The sequence below is a fragment of the Leptonychotes weddellii genome, chromosome 10, assembly GCF_054177405.1.
Source record: "Leptonychotes weddellii isolate Sample4059 chromosome 10, ASM5417740v2, whole genome shotgun sequence".
Taxonomy (NCBI): domain Eukaryota; kingdom Metazoa; phylum Chordata; class Mammalia; order Carnivora; family Phocidae; genus Leptonychotes; species Leptonychotes weddellii.
The window spans coordinates 89,550,167-89,568,950 of NC_138378.1; the positions used below are offsets into that span (position 1 = coordinate 89,550,167).

An 18,784-nucleotide genomic window follows, 5' to 3' on the forward strand; every position below is an offset into this window, starting at 1 on the left:
CGCGGAGCAGGGAGCCTGATGTGGGGCTCGATCCCAGGACCCTGGGATCATGACCTGAGCCGAAGGCAGCCGCTTAACTGACTGAGCCACCCAGGCGCCCCCACAGACCTTTTTTTAAATACAACAAAATTAGAATTATATATATATATATAATTTATATATAGAATTTATATTATATAGAATCTATATATATATAGAATTTATATTATATATAAACTATATAAACACACAACTTTTCAATTTCTCATCAATTACTGCTGGCATATAAAAAGACCTTTAGATTTTGATTGTTGTTCTTCTTTCTGGACATCTTACTAATTTAATTACTATTTCTAATAGTTTTATCCGTTGATTCCTTCAGGTTTACCAAGGGAAACCGCCCAAATAATGAGCTGCCTCTCCATTTCTAACCTTTTATCTATTATGTCTTTCTCTTTTTGCATTGGGTAGGATCTGATCTACAATATTAGCCAAACAGTGAACATACCTGTCTTCTTGACCTTGACAGAAATAATTTTAATGGTTCACATTAACTGTGACATTTCTTGTTCCTCATTTGCTGAGATCTCATTGCTTTCCTGAGTGTTCAGGGTTAAAATAATCAACAATGAGACTTAAGGCCCAGGTGCACATCCCTGGCAAAGGGCAGGACTGGAATGGTGTTGTTAGAAAATGCAAATCTGGATGCAGCTTACCCAAAGATTTTCCTCTAATAGCCCAAGGAAATACTTCTCTAAAAGAATCAAATATTCTGGAAACATGCTAATGCCACTATTTGAAAATGTTATCAATGTCGAATGTAGCCTTGTAATGAATTGGCCAACATCATCCACCTGGCAGTGTCCTTCAGGGTTACTATGTGGAGAGGTTTCTGAAGCTGTTAAGGATTCCATAGAGAGAAGCACTGATGGCATGCAGCAGAGGGCAGAGACAAAGAGGAAGCAGGAAGAGCAATCGGGGTAAATGCCAGGTATCTGCTATCTCTACCTAAGTTTAACTATATGATTAACATGGAATACAAGTTAGTTTCTTAATAAGAACTTTTAGGGGAAAAATGATGCCGTTTTTGAAAATTTTAACTTACTTCTTCCCAATCTTATGTGCTAAATCCACAGTAGGTTTTACAACTATTTCAAAAAGAGATGGGATTTTCTTGAAATCATCAGAGAGATCGGTCTGAAAATCATCTTCAGGATCAGAAAAGGGAAAATGCTCTGGTGGGGTTGGCAGAAGCCCAACTCCTGGAGGTGGTTTGGGAAGAGGAGCTATGCCCCGTTTTCTAAGTTCTTCTAATTCTCGTTCATCTTCATTTGTGGCTTCTTCTTCAGTGTTCAACACCTAAAAATGATCGGCAAAGATTACTATTCCAAAACAAGCTTTCTTCCTTACATTTAAAAACTGTGAAGACTTCAATAAACCAGTTTTGTTATTAGAAAAATATCATTTTGAAGTTAAAATGGTCAGAGAGTGCTAACTCATTTTTGATAATGAGGTTCAAAGTGGTAAAGGATATTTCTCAAAGTACATTAGCTTTTTAATGGCAGAACAAGAGTAAGAATGATTCTTAATTCCTAGTCCAATATTTCTGCTTTTCTAACACACTACATTCATAGATTAAAACATAAAATAACAAATCCTTGATTTCTCAGACTTTTATGAAATACGATTTATAAAATATGATTCAAGTCAAATGAATCTGTGGTGAGACCTAACAAATAATTGAAGTGCAAAAATATTACTTACTTTGTCCAAAAGTTTCTTTGTTTCTTTAGTCAGATCATCATGTGAAAATTTACAATTGTCTCCTTGGTAACATTTTGCTCCACTATGATAGAACTTACATGGAAATTCATGTAAATAAAAATATTAAGGAAGAGACTAAGTAAAATCAAACTCTAATATTTTTAAATCCAAAAACATAACTGTGCTGAGTCAATAAGGCTGTATTACTATATATTGTACTGAATTTTTTACAATCATGTCAGTTTAGACAATTTAATTTTTAAGATGAAATATTTCAATTACATAGCAAAACATTCAAAGATTTTAATTTTCCTTACTATATTTAGTTAGAAAATTTTTTAAATAAAAAATATAATTGTTATAGCAAATACTACAGTATGTCAATTATGTAAATTCCATTACTTTCCACAATAAAAATTGTAGACAGAGCAAACAAATTTTGTAGCAAGAGCTTGTATCAATAAAGAAAACAAAAGGGCTCAACATGTCATGTTAAAGTCAAATATCCCAACATGAAAACTATAAGCCAAGCTACATCATGATTTTGAAAACAAATTTTGAACTTCTAAAGAAAATACTAATTCCAGAAGTTTATTGAAAAATATGCCATCTTCAGGTGGTTTACGGTTCAGGGAATTCCTGTAGGGTTTTAGGAAATTTATTACTGTAATCAGCACTTTGACAAGATCAAGAGAAAAAAAATCATATGAACATAGCACAAGCTATTTTAAATTTAAAACCAAAGTAGGTTTTCTAGGGATTTTGAAAAACCTCAGTAATATTTTACAACCTCAATATTTTGATTTACACCTTTTAATAAAGGATATTATGCATATAAATGCAGTTCTCTCCTTTGGTACAATATCCTTGTAAATAAAATTTGCAGATCTCCTTTCTCTTCTCCAACTCTGCATCATGATCAAATTTACACTGATCTCCCTGTCACAAAAGAGAAAAAAGAAAGAGAAAAAAAGAAACAACTGAGTTTTTTCTTTGGTGTTCCATGGTGGAATTGTGGCCATATCTTCAGTGTTTAAATAATGATCTAATAATAATTCAAACAATCCCTTGGAAGTCTTGCCCAAGACAGTGGATGTGGCTATGTGCAGAGGCAGCACGGAGAGCATGGCCTCAGAGGCTGCTGCCTGGGTTCCACCAGCACTCATCATTTCTAGTTGAGCTACTGTGGGCACTTATTTAACCTCTTGGTTTGGCCATGTTTAAAATGGGGATAATAACAGTAACTACTTCATAGGGTTGCTGTAAAGATTAAAAATTTAATATTAATAATCTTTGAACAGTACTTGCCACTTAGCCTTATGTGTTTGTTAAATAAAATCTGAGTTCAACAAATTATATTACTGTCCCAGAATATAATTAAATGAGCTCTGATGTACAGTATTTCCATAGATACACTTTGAAGATACGTTTTGAAGAACCAGCTTTATTATTACAACTGTATGAGAAATGGAAAAAAAACAAACTAACCACCCCCAAAAAAGACTTTACATTTTAAAAGATTATTTTGGAAGTTAAAATGATTTATGATACCCCACAAAATTTACCTTAATACATCTCCCTTCCAGAAAGTATTTACAGATTTGTTTTCCTTTGTGTTCCACTGTGTGCTGATTAATGAATTCCTGAGTCATAACCTTCCATTTTTTCCCTGGTTTACTATACTGTAAGAAAGAAAAAATCATTTGAATACAACATACGAAATATTATGTACTAAAATGGATAGTCAAATGGATTGGGAAAGCAGTACAAACTACTATTTAGAGTGGTCAAGAGCGGCCATTCAGACACTATACACTTATTTGGAGAGATACGCTTCTCATACACTGCTCACTGCTACTAGTGGTTGCAAAGAACCCTCTATTTTAATGAGGCTGTACAACTACTTTTTAAAAATAAAATTATGAAAAGCTTGAAAAATAACAATAATACTCTGTTGGTAAAGATGTTAAATGTGCATTCTTGTGATTGTTGATAGCTATGTTATAAAAGATTGATAATATCCATACTGTTTGACACAAAATTTGCACTTTTCAGGAGTATTCTGAAGGAATTATCGGGGAGGCACACATACATTTATTCACAAAAATTACTGCAGAATTACATGATAAAACAACAAACAAGCAGACAGACAACCTAGAAATATGCTACACATCCCAAACAATGAGACCAGTCAAATACATTATGATGCAGATCAGTGTAGATTAGTATGAAATCATTACAAATTGATGAGATGGAAAGACAATTTAGGGACATAAGAAAATGTTCACAGTACTTTAGTAAGTGGAAAACTGATCTGAATTTTATAATAAAGACAAAGAAAAAAGACTAAAGGAATATAACCCCATGTTTAAAGTGTATGTCTCTAGATGGATCTCCAAAAAATTAAAGATATTTTGCATGTGTGGTTATTCTGTACTTCCTTTAGGAAAAAAAAAAAGAGGATGTATTTCCTTTAACTTTTAAAAAATAACAAAAAGAAGTATATGGTAGAAAATCTCACAGCCCTACCTGTTTTCCTTACTTTCTCCTTAGACCTCTATTCAACTTTTGCTATGAGTACAAGAAGATTGAGTAACAAGAGTAGGATGCTTAGCCATGCTAAGGACTTAGATTCATGAGCTCTATAAAATAGCACTGTTTTACAAACACCTGGTATGCACCATGCTTTGTATATAGCAGGAGCTCACAATAAACTATTTGCTCTTCTAATTTGATTTGTTTCCCTTTCCTTCAATTTGCTAAGGAGATGGGAGAACAATACACAACCTACTGAAAATAGGAAACTGCCTCAGAGCAAACACTTGAGGCAAAACATGGCTAGACTTAAATCTGATCCTCAGCATTCGCATTTGAAATATATGTTTTACTGTAAGAATTCTGGGGAAAAAAGTACAAAAATACCAAGAAAACAGATAATCCTATAGGTTCTTTTAAAAAATATAAGTATACCCAAATTGCCCCAGGAAAAACACAATGAAATTGCTTATACTATTCTTGATAGGATCATTTTAAATGTCTTAAATTTATGTAAATTTGACTCACAAACATTTTCTATTTCCAGGCTCATTTAGAACAAGTAGATATAAATGACCAGCTCACATATGCCTTCTGTACAAAAAATGGTGGCTATAATAAAATAGGAAGCCAAGGAGAATGCATTATACAAAACCAATAGGCCAACTTGGAGAATATAACTGAAATTGAAAAGTAAAATATTAAGTAATCACCAAAGAAAACCCAAAACCACCCTGAAAAATGCACCAAGTTGTACCTCTATTTCATCAATAACGCATTCTATGTTACTTTCTAATGATGTGCCTCATTGTTTTAATAGAGGATAGTCGGTTTTTTTGTTTTTTAGTTTAGTTTAGTTGTTGAGTTTAGTTTAAATGAGTTGAAAGTATATCAGTATCCATAACCATGAGAAACCTAATTATAATCAAGATATTCTAGAAAATCTAAAGCAGCTTTAACAATAAAATTTTAGGACAAAATAACGTGCCTAAAAGATCTGATCTTTTAAGTCTAAGCCTATAGAAGCGACACAAATGTCCTCTACCCTAACATCTCTTGTAATATAAGAGTTGGAAGAACCACAGAAGTCATTTAGTTCATCAGCCTCACTAGACAAATGTGAAAAGTGGCTATTAGAGAAATTAGTGACTTGCCAAGGGTCGTATGGCAAGTTAGCGGTCAGGACAGCTAGAACCCTTTACACTGTATCATACTACCTCTAAGAAAACACAATTCAACAAAGAGGGAGAAAAAAAAGAAAGAGGGAGAGAAAGGAAAGATGGAGAGAGGGAAAACTAAAGTACCTATTTGGTTATTTTAAAATGTATTTACTCTAGAAGATGTATTACATTGGTATAAGGAACAAGAGCATAAAATATTTTTTAAAATATATAAGGAAGAGGGAATGAAAAGATTTGCCAGCAAAATAATATATATTTACAGAAAATGTAACAGCTGTTATAAATACAAAAAAATTAAGGGAGGTTTTATGGCCAACAGAATAAATAAGTCCTTCAAATCTATCAAAAATTTACTTGTTCTATGACCACACAGAGTTTTCAAGACAGTTCATGTGGACATGCAGGTATCTGTGAATTTATCTGGCTTTGGGAGGATCTCACACTTCCTGGAAAGGATGGTAATGGATCTATGTTGGCCACTCTAGCATGTTCACTCTACCCTGGATAGGTTTCCCCCAGACCACTCCCGAATATGAGCTACTTGCTTGGGATCTGGCACTCTCCTGGTTGTTTCTGGAATCATAAGAAATCTCTCTTGACAGTCAATAAACTGACACAGTTGATAACATTTTAATCTTAGTAAGCAAAAGGAAAAATATTCTAAATCTGATAAATGCAAAAGAAATAATTTATTCTGATTTTCTATAACATGATAAAGAATCTTTTAGTTGCAATCCAGATCTGTAAACATGTTAGTGCTTGAAGGTCTCCTTAGAGTTAATTTAATACCATACTTTCATTTTACAGATTAAGCAAATTAAAGCTCTGATTCAGGTAGTAACTTGTTCAAAGCCACACTTTCTTGGAAGCTAATTTTTTTTCCAAGCATAGTGTGTACCTATTGGATATAGGAGAAAGCTTACTTTCAGACAGCATTCATATTAATTTGGTCTAGGGAAAGCAGCACACTCTAGAGGAATGTAGGAAGATGGACAGGTAGGTTACAATCACTCAGAAATTCTAAGCTTGTTTCCAAAGCTGCTATTCCATGGAATAGTGAGTGGCTCAATGAATGTTAATAAATTGGGCAGGAGTGGGGGGAAGTTCAGGGTCAAGTAAAATATGAAAACAATGGATTGAACAAAGTAAAACAGGCTTTTTTTTTTTTAAGATTTTATTTATTTATTTGAGAGAGAGAATGAGAGACAGAGAGCACGAGAGGGAAGAGGGTCAGAGGGAGAAGCAGACCCCCCGCTGAGCAGGGAACCCGATGCGGTACTCGATCCCAGGACTCCAGGATCATGACCTGAGCCGAAGGCAGTCGCTTAACCAACTGGGCCACGCAGGCGCCCTAAAACAGGCTTTTCTATACCTAACTTGCAAGAAGCCTTTAATACATTAATGTCAACTGAGAATCCCCAAGAGTTAGGCTGGCATGTGCTGGGTTTCACAAATTTATTTGGGCCTGAACTTATTTTTTTAGGTCATACCTATTAACATCTCCCTAAATAGTACACTAAGGAGTACATATTAAGAAATCTTTGCCCCTTGGGGCACCTGGGTGGCTCAGTCATTAAGCGTCCGCCTTCAGCTCGGGTCATGATCCCAGGGTCATGGGATGGAGCCCCACATTGGGCTCCCTGCTCGGTGGAGAGCCTGCTTCTCCCTCTCCCCCTGCTTGTGTTCCCTCTCTCACTGTCTCTCTCTCTGTCAAATAAATAAAATCTTAAAAAAAAAAAAAAGAAAGAAAGAAATCTTTGCCCCTTATCTTTAAACCCAGACATCAGAAAATCAGGCATTTTCACATTACAATATATTGCTATCCCTTTGCTCTCACTCAAGGTCGTAGCTTTTAATAACCTACCCTTGCTCTGTATAATTCAATCAATCTTACTGGAACAGTGGCAGAATACTGGATTTGGGCCACTTTAATCCCAAGAGTTGCAACAAGGCTGGAATGTACATGTTCAGAATTCAATTCGACATATATTTATTCACTATTTACTATACCCAAGGTACACAAATTCAGCTTTCCAACCATTTATAGTGCCTTTTCTTCTCTTTCACTGCTTTCAGTTCTAATAAGTTAATCTACCGCTACAGTATCTCCCTTATTAGCCATGCTTCATATTGAGCTATTAGCATTTTATTGCCCTTTGCGTCTGGGGAAGATGACTCCTAGGAAAGTAAAGTACAACAGAGAACTACTAGAATCACATTTTTGCTTTCCGACATACCAGTTTTATTTTGAGGTGCTTTCAAACACATTAATTTTATTTCAAGGTCACCTAAATTTGCATCTCTATACTAGTATCTTGACTAATTAAAACAATTCTTTTATTTCTTTTTTTTAGAATCTATTTATACTCATTTGATCTTAGCTGGAAATTTTTCATTTACTAGGAAAGGAGCATTAAAATCACAATGCTTTCTTTGCAGCCAAATAGGTTAAAAGATGGAAAAGCTCTCCTCATTATAAATTCTCAGTACCTCTTGATAGTCATCCATTCCTGAAAAAATATTAGGCCCTTTATTGGTTCTTCCCCCACGGTCTTTGCGTTTGATTTTCTTCGGCAAACCACGTCCACGACCAACATTAAAAGTTTTAACCCTCTGTTCAATACCTAAAAGAGTTAAAATGTACTTCAAATATTATAGAAAAACAACACACCTGTCAACCTATCAGTTTATAGGGAACAGCATATTTTAAATAGTCTATAATATACAGTGCATTTTTTTTCCTTCTTCTCTAGATTCAATGAAAAAAAATTAATTAAATCTTTACATTTTACTTTCCAGGTAGTGCTTCTCATTCTTTTTTTTTTTTTTTAAAGGATGTTAACAATAAGGAGGTCAAGGCACCAGAATACACATGGCTACAGAAGTCAAAGCTAGTTTTGTTCTTTTCAATTTTCCTTTGAATAGGAAATAACAAGGCTTTCTGTTTTTAAGGGAATTAAATATTATATTCATCCTTAAGGAAGACATTGTGGTTAATTTGACCAAATTGAGTTTCTAGTGATAATTCTGAGTAGGTATCACATATATTTCCAAGTAAAATTTATACCTGTCTTTTACTTTTAAAAAACTTGGCATTTAAAAGTATCTAAAATTGCAAAAATTATGTATTAGGATGGCAAGTTACTATATAGAGTCATTTCTCATTTTACCAAAGTCACAGCAAACTAATACATTTTCTTATGTAGTAAGTGTTCTTAAACCTACAAAACAGCAAATAAATATATGAAAAAATGTTTTACTTCATTAAAAGAAATAAACTAAAAGTTTAAAAATAACATACCAATTTTTATCTCAAAGAATAGTGTTGGTATGGATTTGGAGAAATTGGCATTTTCACATACTGGTGGGGTGTTATAAATTGGTCTATCAACTTTTTGGAAATCAACTTGGTATGTGGATAAAAAATTTTCAAATGCGTGGCTATATCTTTTGATTCAATTCTGCATTTCAGAATTTATTCTTAAGAAAAAATATTTGTGAAGATGCTCTTTGAGACATATATAAATATATAGGATTAATCACAGAATTAAAAAAAAAATGGGTGCAACTTAAATCTCAAGTGATTACGATCATACAAACCTAAGAATCTGTTAGACAAATTATGGTATATCTATTTAATTGAATAGAATGTTAGCATTAAAAGCTACTCATTAATGTAAGAACAATACAATTCATAGTTAAGGGAAAAAACAAGTTCAACAGTATGCATAGTTTTTTGTTAAAAATAATTGCCAGAAAAATTCTGGAAGAATGTACACCAAAAATATTAATAGTAGTTATTTCTGGGTGTAGGGATTCAAATTATTTTTGTTTTATCTTTGATCTTTGTTACTGTTTCCACACATAGAAAAAGTTTTCTGCATTTGACCATATATTACTTTCATAACTGAGGGGGGAAAATGAATGTCAAAAATAAAAGAATACTCAATTCTTTAACAGAACAAACAGGAAGAGCTTGAAAGAGAAAACCCCAGGTGGGAATGGATGAGCAAAACCTCTCTATGTTCCCTTATTCCCCAAGTGGAATGACTCCTGACACCACTATGTCTAGACTTCAGGAACAAACTTAACTAATTACAATAGCATATGCACAGACAAATTCCTTTCCTTTTTAGGTCAGCAAAGCCCGGATTCATATTTTTCAAAGGAATTTTGCTAGGAAATCAAGAAAAAATAAAGTCATAAAAATAATCGCATTTACTCATAACTGATTCCTTTTTTCAACAATATAGAAAGTATAGTAACATTGGGTTAGGGGCTCACTCCTTCACCTCAGCCTCATCTTGCTCCAGTTTTCTTGAAGCAGACATTGAGTGGACAATTTGTAAGGTTGATTTGACTTTTATGTGACCCATAGTTTCTATGGCAACTTGCCCTGGTCTCTCCAGGGATCATGTGCCTCAATACAGCAGATGAAGTGATGATCACTCGAGAAATTTCTTAGTTTATGTTCTTATTTCCAATCTTGAAGGATATCCATAATCCTAAGTATAAGTACCTTTGCACAGCAAAGATGATCATCATCTTTTAAAGTCTAATAAAAGAATAGCTCCCCAGAATTCTGTCTTTACAGGTCTAAAATATAAAGCAATGCGCAGAGTAACAGAAACAACTGAAAAAGGTAAGCCATTTTTTCAGTATACTGATATCACCGTACAAGGAAAGGGAAAAAACATAATGGGAAAGTTGTTTTACATTTTTATATACTTTAGCGTATCTTTCTAATTCAAATATGAAGATATCATGCAGACTGAAATATTCGTAGATGTTTGTCCTCAAAATCTATAAAATAAAGAAAAACAAATTCAGGAACCACGGGAATAAGCTGATCTTGAGAAGGGACTAAGAAATTTAAGTTGTTACTCCATAGCTGCCTGTTGTAATAAGGCTCTCATATTCAAAAAAGACTGGCAATTTCATACTTACCTTGCTGAGCTTTCATTCTTTGTTTTTTCCCTGGTTCTTTAGAAAATGATGATCCTAAAGCAGTAGTTGAGGTTTCTTTAGCTTGTCTGTATTGTTTCAGCTGATTGGCAAAATCTTCCTCTGTTTCCTGACTGTAGGTACCAAAGTTGTCATCACTGTATGTACTGTACTCATCATATTCTTTACTTTTAAATTTTTTGTTATGTTGACTCTTCTTTGATGTCATGTAGCTTCCTGATAAGTGTCCATGCTAAGTGAAAATGGACAGTCATTATCAGGATTTTTCAGTTAAATAAATGAATTGACAGTAATACAGGACATCTTTTTTCCCTCAGAAATTTGGAGAAAGAAGGGGAAGATAGTTGTAGTTCTAACTCTTGGTTAGTACTTGTCTATGACAGTATTTAAAGCTAAAGTATTTAAAGTTCAAAAAGCTAAATGCTACTCTGGTATTATTAAACATTCTAAAGTTCATAGATCTTGCTGGTGAGTGTGGTTTGTTCACTTTTTGTTTTCCATGTCCCATGTCTCGATATATGAGTATAAAAGCATACTCAAAAACCCACACCATTATACATGAATTCCTTCTCCAAAAAATATAGTCTTTTTGAAAATATGGAAAATACAGTAAAATAGCTTGAAGTGGAAAAAAATATATATTCTCCTAATATTGCCCCAAATGACAAATTTAAGCATTATAATTATACTTAATTAAAAAAAAATGTGTGGAAATTTTAGAAAAAGGAAATATTTATATCTGAGGCCTAACAAGGATTTCCCTAAAAGTTAAAAACATCTAGTGAAAAAATTGCTCATTAGGAAATATTTATTATACTATACATTATTAATTTTATTAATAATTTATTTTACTAAAACATATGAAAACTAAGAATATACTTTAGTCCTACAATTTTTTTTAAAGTAGCATGGAACCTAATGTGGGGCTTGAACTCACAACCCTGAGATCAAGACCTGGACACTTAACCAACTGAACCACCCAAGCACCCCTAGTCCTACAATTTTATTTAATGATAGTATTCAATTCCATCTCTATTCACTAAAATATTTGTATTAGTTCAGTCATATCTTCTGTCAAATGTTTTTAAAAGAAAGAAAGAAAAAATGCACCTAATTAGAGTGTGAAGATCTAGCAAAACCCAGACCATGACTCATCTTCAGCTTAGCACATTTTAAATATAATATAAAAATACTGTCTGCCCTGGCAGATTACCAACATGAGACTATGAGTTTTTAATAAAATGCAGGGAAATATTAAGATCTTTTCAGTAATCATAAAATAGAGAAAAAAATACTTAACTAAACATACCAAGAAAATCAATTAGCTCATCAATTTTAAATTTTAAAGATATTGTATTAGGTTTCTGACTTACTTTGAGCAGTGTTTTTGTTTTTTTAAAGATTTCATTTATTTATTTGTCAGAGAGAGAGCCCAAGCAGGGGGAGCAGCAGAGGCAGAGGGAGAAGTAGGCTCCCCACTGAGCAGGGAGCCTGATGTGGGGCTCGATCCCAGGACCCTGGGATCATGACCCGAGCCTAAGGCAGACGCCCAACTGACTAAGCCACCCAGGCGTCCCTTGAGCAGTGTTTTAGAAATTTTTTTTGTTGTTTGTTGTTTTTAAAACCAACTGTTCTCATCTAGCACTTCAGAAATTCAGAAAGGGATTTATAATTGTAGCCAAAAGGCAGTGTTTCTGACATTTTTAATAAGAAACTATGAAAATAAAATAAAAAATAATTACTTAGATTAAGGTGAAGATTAATTAATTAGTTGAATGATGTCGACTTTTCCTCTTATTAAAAAATGTGATTCCATGACATGCTAGACCAGATGGATTTAATAGATATATTCAAAACATTCCATCCTAAAACAGAGTACACATTCTTTTCAAGTGCACATGGAACACTCTCCAGAATAGATCACATATTAGCTCACAAAACAAGTCTCAACAAATTCAAAAAGATCAAAGTTATACCATGCATCTTTTCTGACCATAATACATTATGAAACTAGAAACCAATCACAAGAAAAAATCTGGAAAGAGCACAAATACATGGAGGTTAAATAAGATGCTATTAAACAATGAGTGGGTCATCCAAGAAATCAAAGAAGAAATAAAAAAAATACATGGAGACAACTGAAAATGAAAACACAATGGTCCAAAATCTTTGGGATGCAGCAAAAGCAGTTCTAAGAGGGAAGTTTATAGCAATACAAGTCTACCTCAAGAAGCAAAACAAAACAAAACAAAAAACTCAATAACCTCACCTTATACCTAAAGGAGTTAGAAAAAGAACAAATAAAACCAGAAATCAACAGAAGGAAGGAAATAATAAAGATTAGAGGAGAGGGGCGCCTGGGTGGCTCAGTTGGTTAAGCGACTGCCTTCGGCTCAGGTCATGATCCTGGAGTCCCGGGATCGAGTCCCGCATCTGGCTCCCTGCTCAGCAGGGAGTCTGCTTCTCCCTCTGACCCTCCCCCCTCTCATGCTCTCTCTATCTCATTCTCTCTCTCAAATAAATAAATAAATAAAATCTTTAAAAAAAAAAAAAAGAAATGGGCAGAAAGATTAGAGGAGAAATAAATGATATAGGAAACTAAAAAAGCAACAGAACAGATCAATGAAACCAGGAACTGGTTCTTTGAAAAGACAACAAAATTGATTAATTCTCTAGTCAAACTCATTTAAAAAAAAAAAAAAGACTCAAACAAAATCAGAAACAAAAGAGGAGAAATAACAACCAATACCACAGAAACACAACAGACTGTAAGAGAATAAATATTATGAAAAATATGCCAACTAACTGGAAAACCTAGAAGAAATGGGTAAATTCCTAGAAACACATAACCTACCAAAACTGATCAGGAAGAAAGAGAAAATTTGAACAGACTGATTACTAGCAATGAAATTGATTCATTAATCCAAAAACTCCCAATAAACAAAAGCCCAGGATCCAGATGGTTTCACAGGTGAATTCTACCAAACATTTAAAGAAGAGTTAATACCTATTCTTCTCAAACTTTTCCAAAAAATAGAAGAGGAATAAAAACTTCCAAATTCATTCTATGAGGCCAGCGTTATCCTGATTCCAAAATCAGATAAAAACACCACCAAAAAAGAGAACTACAGGCCAATATCTCTGATGAATATTTATGCAAAAATCCTCAACAAAATATTAGCAAACCGAATCCAACAATACATTAAAAATATCATTCATGACATTCAAGTGGGATTTATTCTTGGGCTGCAAGGGTGATTCAATATTCACAAATCAATCACTGTGATACATCAGATCAGTAAGAGAAAGGATAAAAACCATATGATCATTTCAATAGAAGAAGAAAAAGCATTTAACAAAGTACATCCATTCATGATAAAAATCCTCAAGAAAGTAGGTTTAGAAGGAACATACCTCAACATAATAAAGGCCTTATATGAAAAACCCATAGCTAACATCATCCTCAATGGGGAAAAACTGAGAGCTTTCCCCCTAAGGTCAGGAACAAGACAAGGATGTCGACTCTCACCTCTTTTATTCAACATAGTACTAGAAATCCTAGCCACAGCAATCAAACAAGAGAAAGGAATAAAACGCACCCAAATTGGTAAGGAAGAAGTAAAATTTTCACTATTTGCAGATGACATGATACTATATATAGAAAACTCTAATGACTCTACCAAAAAACTACCAGAATTGATAAATGAATTCATTAAGGTCACAGAGCCTACAAAATCAATGTACAGAAATCTGTTGCATTTCTATACACTAATAATGAAGCAGCAGAAAGAGAAATTAAGAAAACAATCCCACTTACAGTTGCACTAAAAATAATAAAATACCTAGGAATAAACTCAACCAAAGAGGTGAAAAATCTGTACTCTGAAAACGATAAAACATTGATGAAAGAAATTGAAATTGAAGATGAGGGGTGCCTGGGTGGCTGTCGGTTAAGCGTCTGTCTTCAGCTCAGGTGGGATCAAGCCCCACACTGGGCTCTCTGTTCAGTGGGGAGTCTGCTTCCCTGCCCCCCACTCATGCTTGCCCCTTCTTGCTCTCTCCCTCTCTGAAATAAATAAATAAATAAAATCTTAAAAAAAAAATAAATTGAAGATGACACAAACAAATGGAAAGACATTCCATGCTTATGGATTGGAAGAACAAATATCATTAAAATGTTTATACTACCCAAAGCAATCTATAGATTTAATGCAATCCCTATCAAAATACCAAGAGCATTTTTTACAGAACTAGAATAAACAATCCTAAAATTTATATGGAACCACAAAAGACTTCGAGTTGGCCAAAACAATTTTGAAAAAGAAAACCAAAACAAAACTGAGGTATCACAATTCCAGACTTCCAGTTATATTACAAAACTGTAGTAATCAAAACAGTATAGTACTAGCACAAAAACAGACACATAGATCAATGGAACATAATATAAAGCCCAGAAATAGCCCCACAATTATATGGTCAATTAATCTTTGACAAAGGAGACAAGAATATGCAATGGGAAAAAGACAGTCTTGGGGCACCTGGGTGGCTCAGTTAGTTAAGCGTCTGCCTTCAACTCAGGTCATGATCCCACCGTCCTGGGATCGAGCCCCACGTCGGGACTTCCTGCTCAGTGGGGAGTCTGCTTCTCCCTCCCCTTCTACCCCCCCACTCATGTTCTCTCCTGCTCGTTCTGCTTTCTGTCAAATAAATAAATAAATAATCTTTAAAAAAAAAAGAGAGAGAGAGAAAAGAAAGTCTCTTCAACAAATGGTGTTGGGGAAATTGTGGACAGATACACGCAAAACACTGAAATTGGACCACTTTCTTACACCATACACAAAAACAAACTCAAATGGATTAAGGACCTAATTGTGAGACCTGAAACCATAAAAATCCTAGAAGAGAGCACAGGTAGTAATTTCTCCGACACTGGCTGTTAACATCTTTCTAGATGTGTCTCTTGAGGTAGGGGAAACAAAAGCAAAAATAAACTGTTGGGACTACATCAAAATAAAAAGCTTCTGCTCAGCAAAGGAAACAACGAACAAAACTAAAAAGACAACCTACTGAATGGGAGAAGATATTTGCAAATGACGTATTTGATAAAGGGTCAGTATCCAAAATATATAAAGAACTTATCAACTCAACATCAAAAAACAAATCATCCAAAAAAAATGTGACTCATTAATTCTTCAATGATACCTTTAAAGAGTATGAATTTTTCTCTCAGATTAGATGCTTGTTATAAAAACTTTTAATTCTTTTTTTTTTTTTTTAAGCAGGCTCCATGCCCAGCATAGAGCCCAATGGGGGGCTTAAACTCACAACCCTGAGGAGCAAGACCCAAGCTGAGATCAAGAGTCGGATGCTTAACTGACTGAGCCACCCATGTGCCCCCAAAACTTTTAATTTTTTTTTTAAGATTTTATTTATTTATTTGACAGTGAGAGAGAGAGAGAGAGCACAAGCAGGCAGAGCAGTAGGCAGAAGGAGAGGGAGAAGCAGGCTGCCGGCCAAGCAGAGAGCTTGATGCAGGGCTTGATCCCAGTATCCTGGGATTATGACCTGAGCCGAAGGCAGATGCTTAACCAACTGAGCCACCCAGGTGCCCCAAAAACTTTTAATTCTTTTTTTTTTTTTTAAAGATTTTATTTATTTATTTGACAGAGAGAGAGAGAAAGCGAGAGCAGGAACACAAGCAGGGGGAGTGGGAGAGGGAGAAGCAGGTTTCCCGCGGAGCAGGGAGCCCGATGCAGGGCTCGATCCCAGGACCCTGGGATCATGACCTGAGCCGAAGGCAGACGCTTAATGACTGAGCCACCCAGGCGCCCCTAAAAACTTTTAATTCTTAATATTAATTTAATTCTCTGATTTTTCACAGCTTTTACAAAAATAATCTCCATATTCCTACTTTTTAAAATATAATTATCCCTAAACTTTCTATTTATACCCCTAGCTAGTTTTCCCAACTGCAAATATTCCTAATAGCCCTCTAATGATGCAAACACCCCCCCCCGCCATCCCAGGGCTCCTTCTGCAGTGAAAGACTCTAATGTTTAAGTCTGGGCATCACCCATGCAGTGCTAGTGCTCCACGAAGCACTAAATGGATGACATTACAGGAGCAGCCCCAGTTCTCTAGGAGAATATCTCCGTATGTTTCACATGTTCATCATTTGGAACGAACAAAATGCATTCATCAGCAAGGATCTAGCAAGTATTTTTTAAAGCCTTCCTGCAAGAAGATAACAGAAATGAAAAAGCCTGTAAGTTCTACACGTAGGATACAGTTTCTCCAATCACTCTGCTGACTAATTATGAGGCTATATTCTTGGCTAGAATGTCTGCAGGGCAGACTGGCTTTCTGTAAAACGGAAACTGGTCCCACAACAATCACTGTAAACATGAAATAAGGGAATGGGAGGCCTTGAACAAGGATAAGGAAAAGGGAAGATATACTAACTCCTCAAATTTAATAGCTAGATGTTAATACTATATTCTATTTTTGGCCTAAATGATAGAAGTTATACAGCAGGCATTTGTTATCTAGGAAAACAGAAGTTTTAGGATGTACTTAGGGTACTTTCTAATCTCAGTGAGTCAACTCTAAAACATATGTGGAGGAAATGGTACTGAACTTTTTCTCCTAGCAGACTAAATAATTCAGATCAGTTCTCCTCCTAAAAAATATACAAAAGATAGACACAATATTTTTTTAATCCACTGTAAACATCAGAGAGCTATCAACGTGTGAGGGATTACTGGATCATTAATATCCATGGAGTAGATGAAAATCATGAGAAATGAGCAGCATCTGGAGCGGTTTTTGCTCTGAAAGCATCAGCCCGGCATGAAAAATCAGCTGAAAGGTTCAAGAGCACTTCTGACTGCCCCTTTAATCTATGGGAACAAAAGGAGAAATCCAGAGTCTAGAAAAAATAGAAGCCTTAGTAACCCCCACCCACCAGTTTTGGGTCAATCTCAAAACGTGGGTCAGAGGCTACAGTCCGATCTATCTTCAAACCCTGAAGTTGGAATAAAGCTTGTAAGGGTCACTAAAAATTTGTCAGGAGCAAGTAAAAATCCTCACTGAAGGAAATTAATATCATCTCAGGCCTCAAATTATTTCTACAAAATGCACTGTATTTTGCAAACACAATGCTCAGCACACAATACAAAAGCAAACAAAAAACCTAGTCATATGAGGAGATAAGACTGGCATGAGGAACAGCTAAAAGCAACCAGTAATAGAAACAGACTCCAGATATTGAAATTCATGTGACACAGATTTTAAAATATCTGTGCTTGTTATTTTCAAGTAAATGACATGAGAGGGGCACCTGGGTGGCTCAGTTGTTAAGTGTCTGCCTTCGGCTCAGGTCATGATCCCAGGGTCCTGGGATTGAGCCCAGCATCGGGCTCCCTGCTTGGTGGGAAGCCTGCTTCTCCCTCTCCCTCTCCCCCTGCTTATGTTCCCTCTCTTGCTGTGTCTCTCTCTGTCAAATAAATAAATCTTAAAAAAAAAAAAATGACACGAGAATTTTAGCAGTGAACTGGGAACTATAAAATTAAAGATTTGGAAAAAAAACCAAATTTCTGGATCTGAAAAACACAAACACTGGAATTAAGAACTTAATAGATGGGTTTAATGACAAATTAGATCCTCTAAAGAGAAGAGGAGAGAAGAAAGGTAAAGGAGAAAACAAAGCATATGCAGTAAAATGTTAACATTCTGGGAATCTGGGTGAAAGATATACAGGAGTTCTTTGCATTATTCTTAGAACTTAGAAGCTGGGGGCAACACGTTGCCCGATTTCAAGCTATATTACAAAGCAGTGATCCATCAAGACAGCATGGTACTGGCACAAAAACAGACGTATAGATCAATGGAGCAGAATAGAGAGCCCAGATATGAACCCTCAGCTCTATGGTCAAATAATCTTGGACAAAGCAGGAAAGAATGTCCAATGGAAAAAAGACAGTCTCTTCAATAAACGGTGCTGGGAAAATTGGACAGCCACATGCAGAAGAATGAAACTCGACCATTCTCTAATACCATACACAAAGATAAACTCAAAATGGATGAAAGACCTCAATGTGAGACAGGAATCCATCAAAATCCTAGAGGAGAATATAGGCAATAACCTCTTTAACATCAGCCACAGCAACTTCTTTCAAGATACATCTCCAAAAGCTAGTGAAACAAAAGCAAAAATGAACTTCTGGGACTTGATCAAGATAAAAAGCTTCTGCACAGCAAAGGAAACAGTCAACAAAACAAAGAGGCAACCCACGGAATGGGAGAAGATTTTTGCAAATGATACTACAAAGGGCCGGTATCCAAGATCTATAAAGAACTTC

At 35.0% G+C, this 18,784-nt stretch overlaps 1 protein-coding gene across 1 annotated transcript in view; it reads right to left on the reverse strand.

Annotated features, from left to right (window-relative positions):
* The window catches only part of ZC3H6 (zinc finger CCCH-type containing 6), a 67,700-nt gene that overhangs the window by 13,284 nt on the left and 35,632 nt on the right, over positions 1-18,784 (reverse strand). Inside the window, exons 5-10 of the mRNA XM_081796783.1 lie at positions 10,407-10,656; positions 7,950-8,083; positions 3,309-3,425; positions 2,571-2,682; positions 1,744-1,853; positions 1,085-1,338 (exon numbers count right to left, since the gene is read on the reverse strand). Coding sequence (XP_081652909.1) covers positions 1,085-1,338; positions 1,744-1,853; positions 2,571-2,682; positions 3,309-3,425; positions 7,950-8,083; positions 10,407-10,656 — 977 coding nt within the window. The remainder of the gene's footprint in view (positions 1-1,084; positions 1,339-1,743; positions 1,854-2,570; positions 2,683-3,308; positions 3,426-7,949; positions 8,084-10,406; positions 10,657-18,784) is intronic.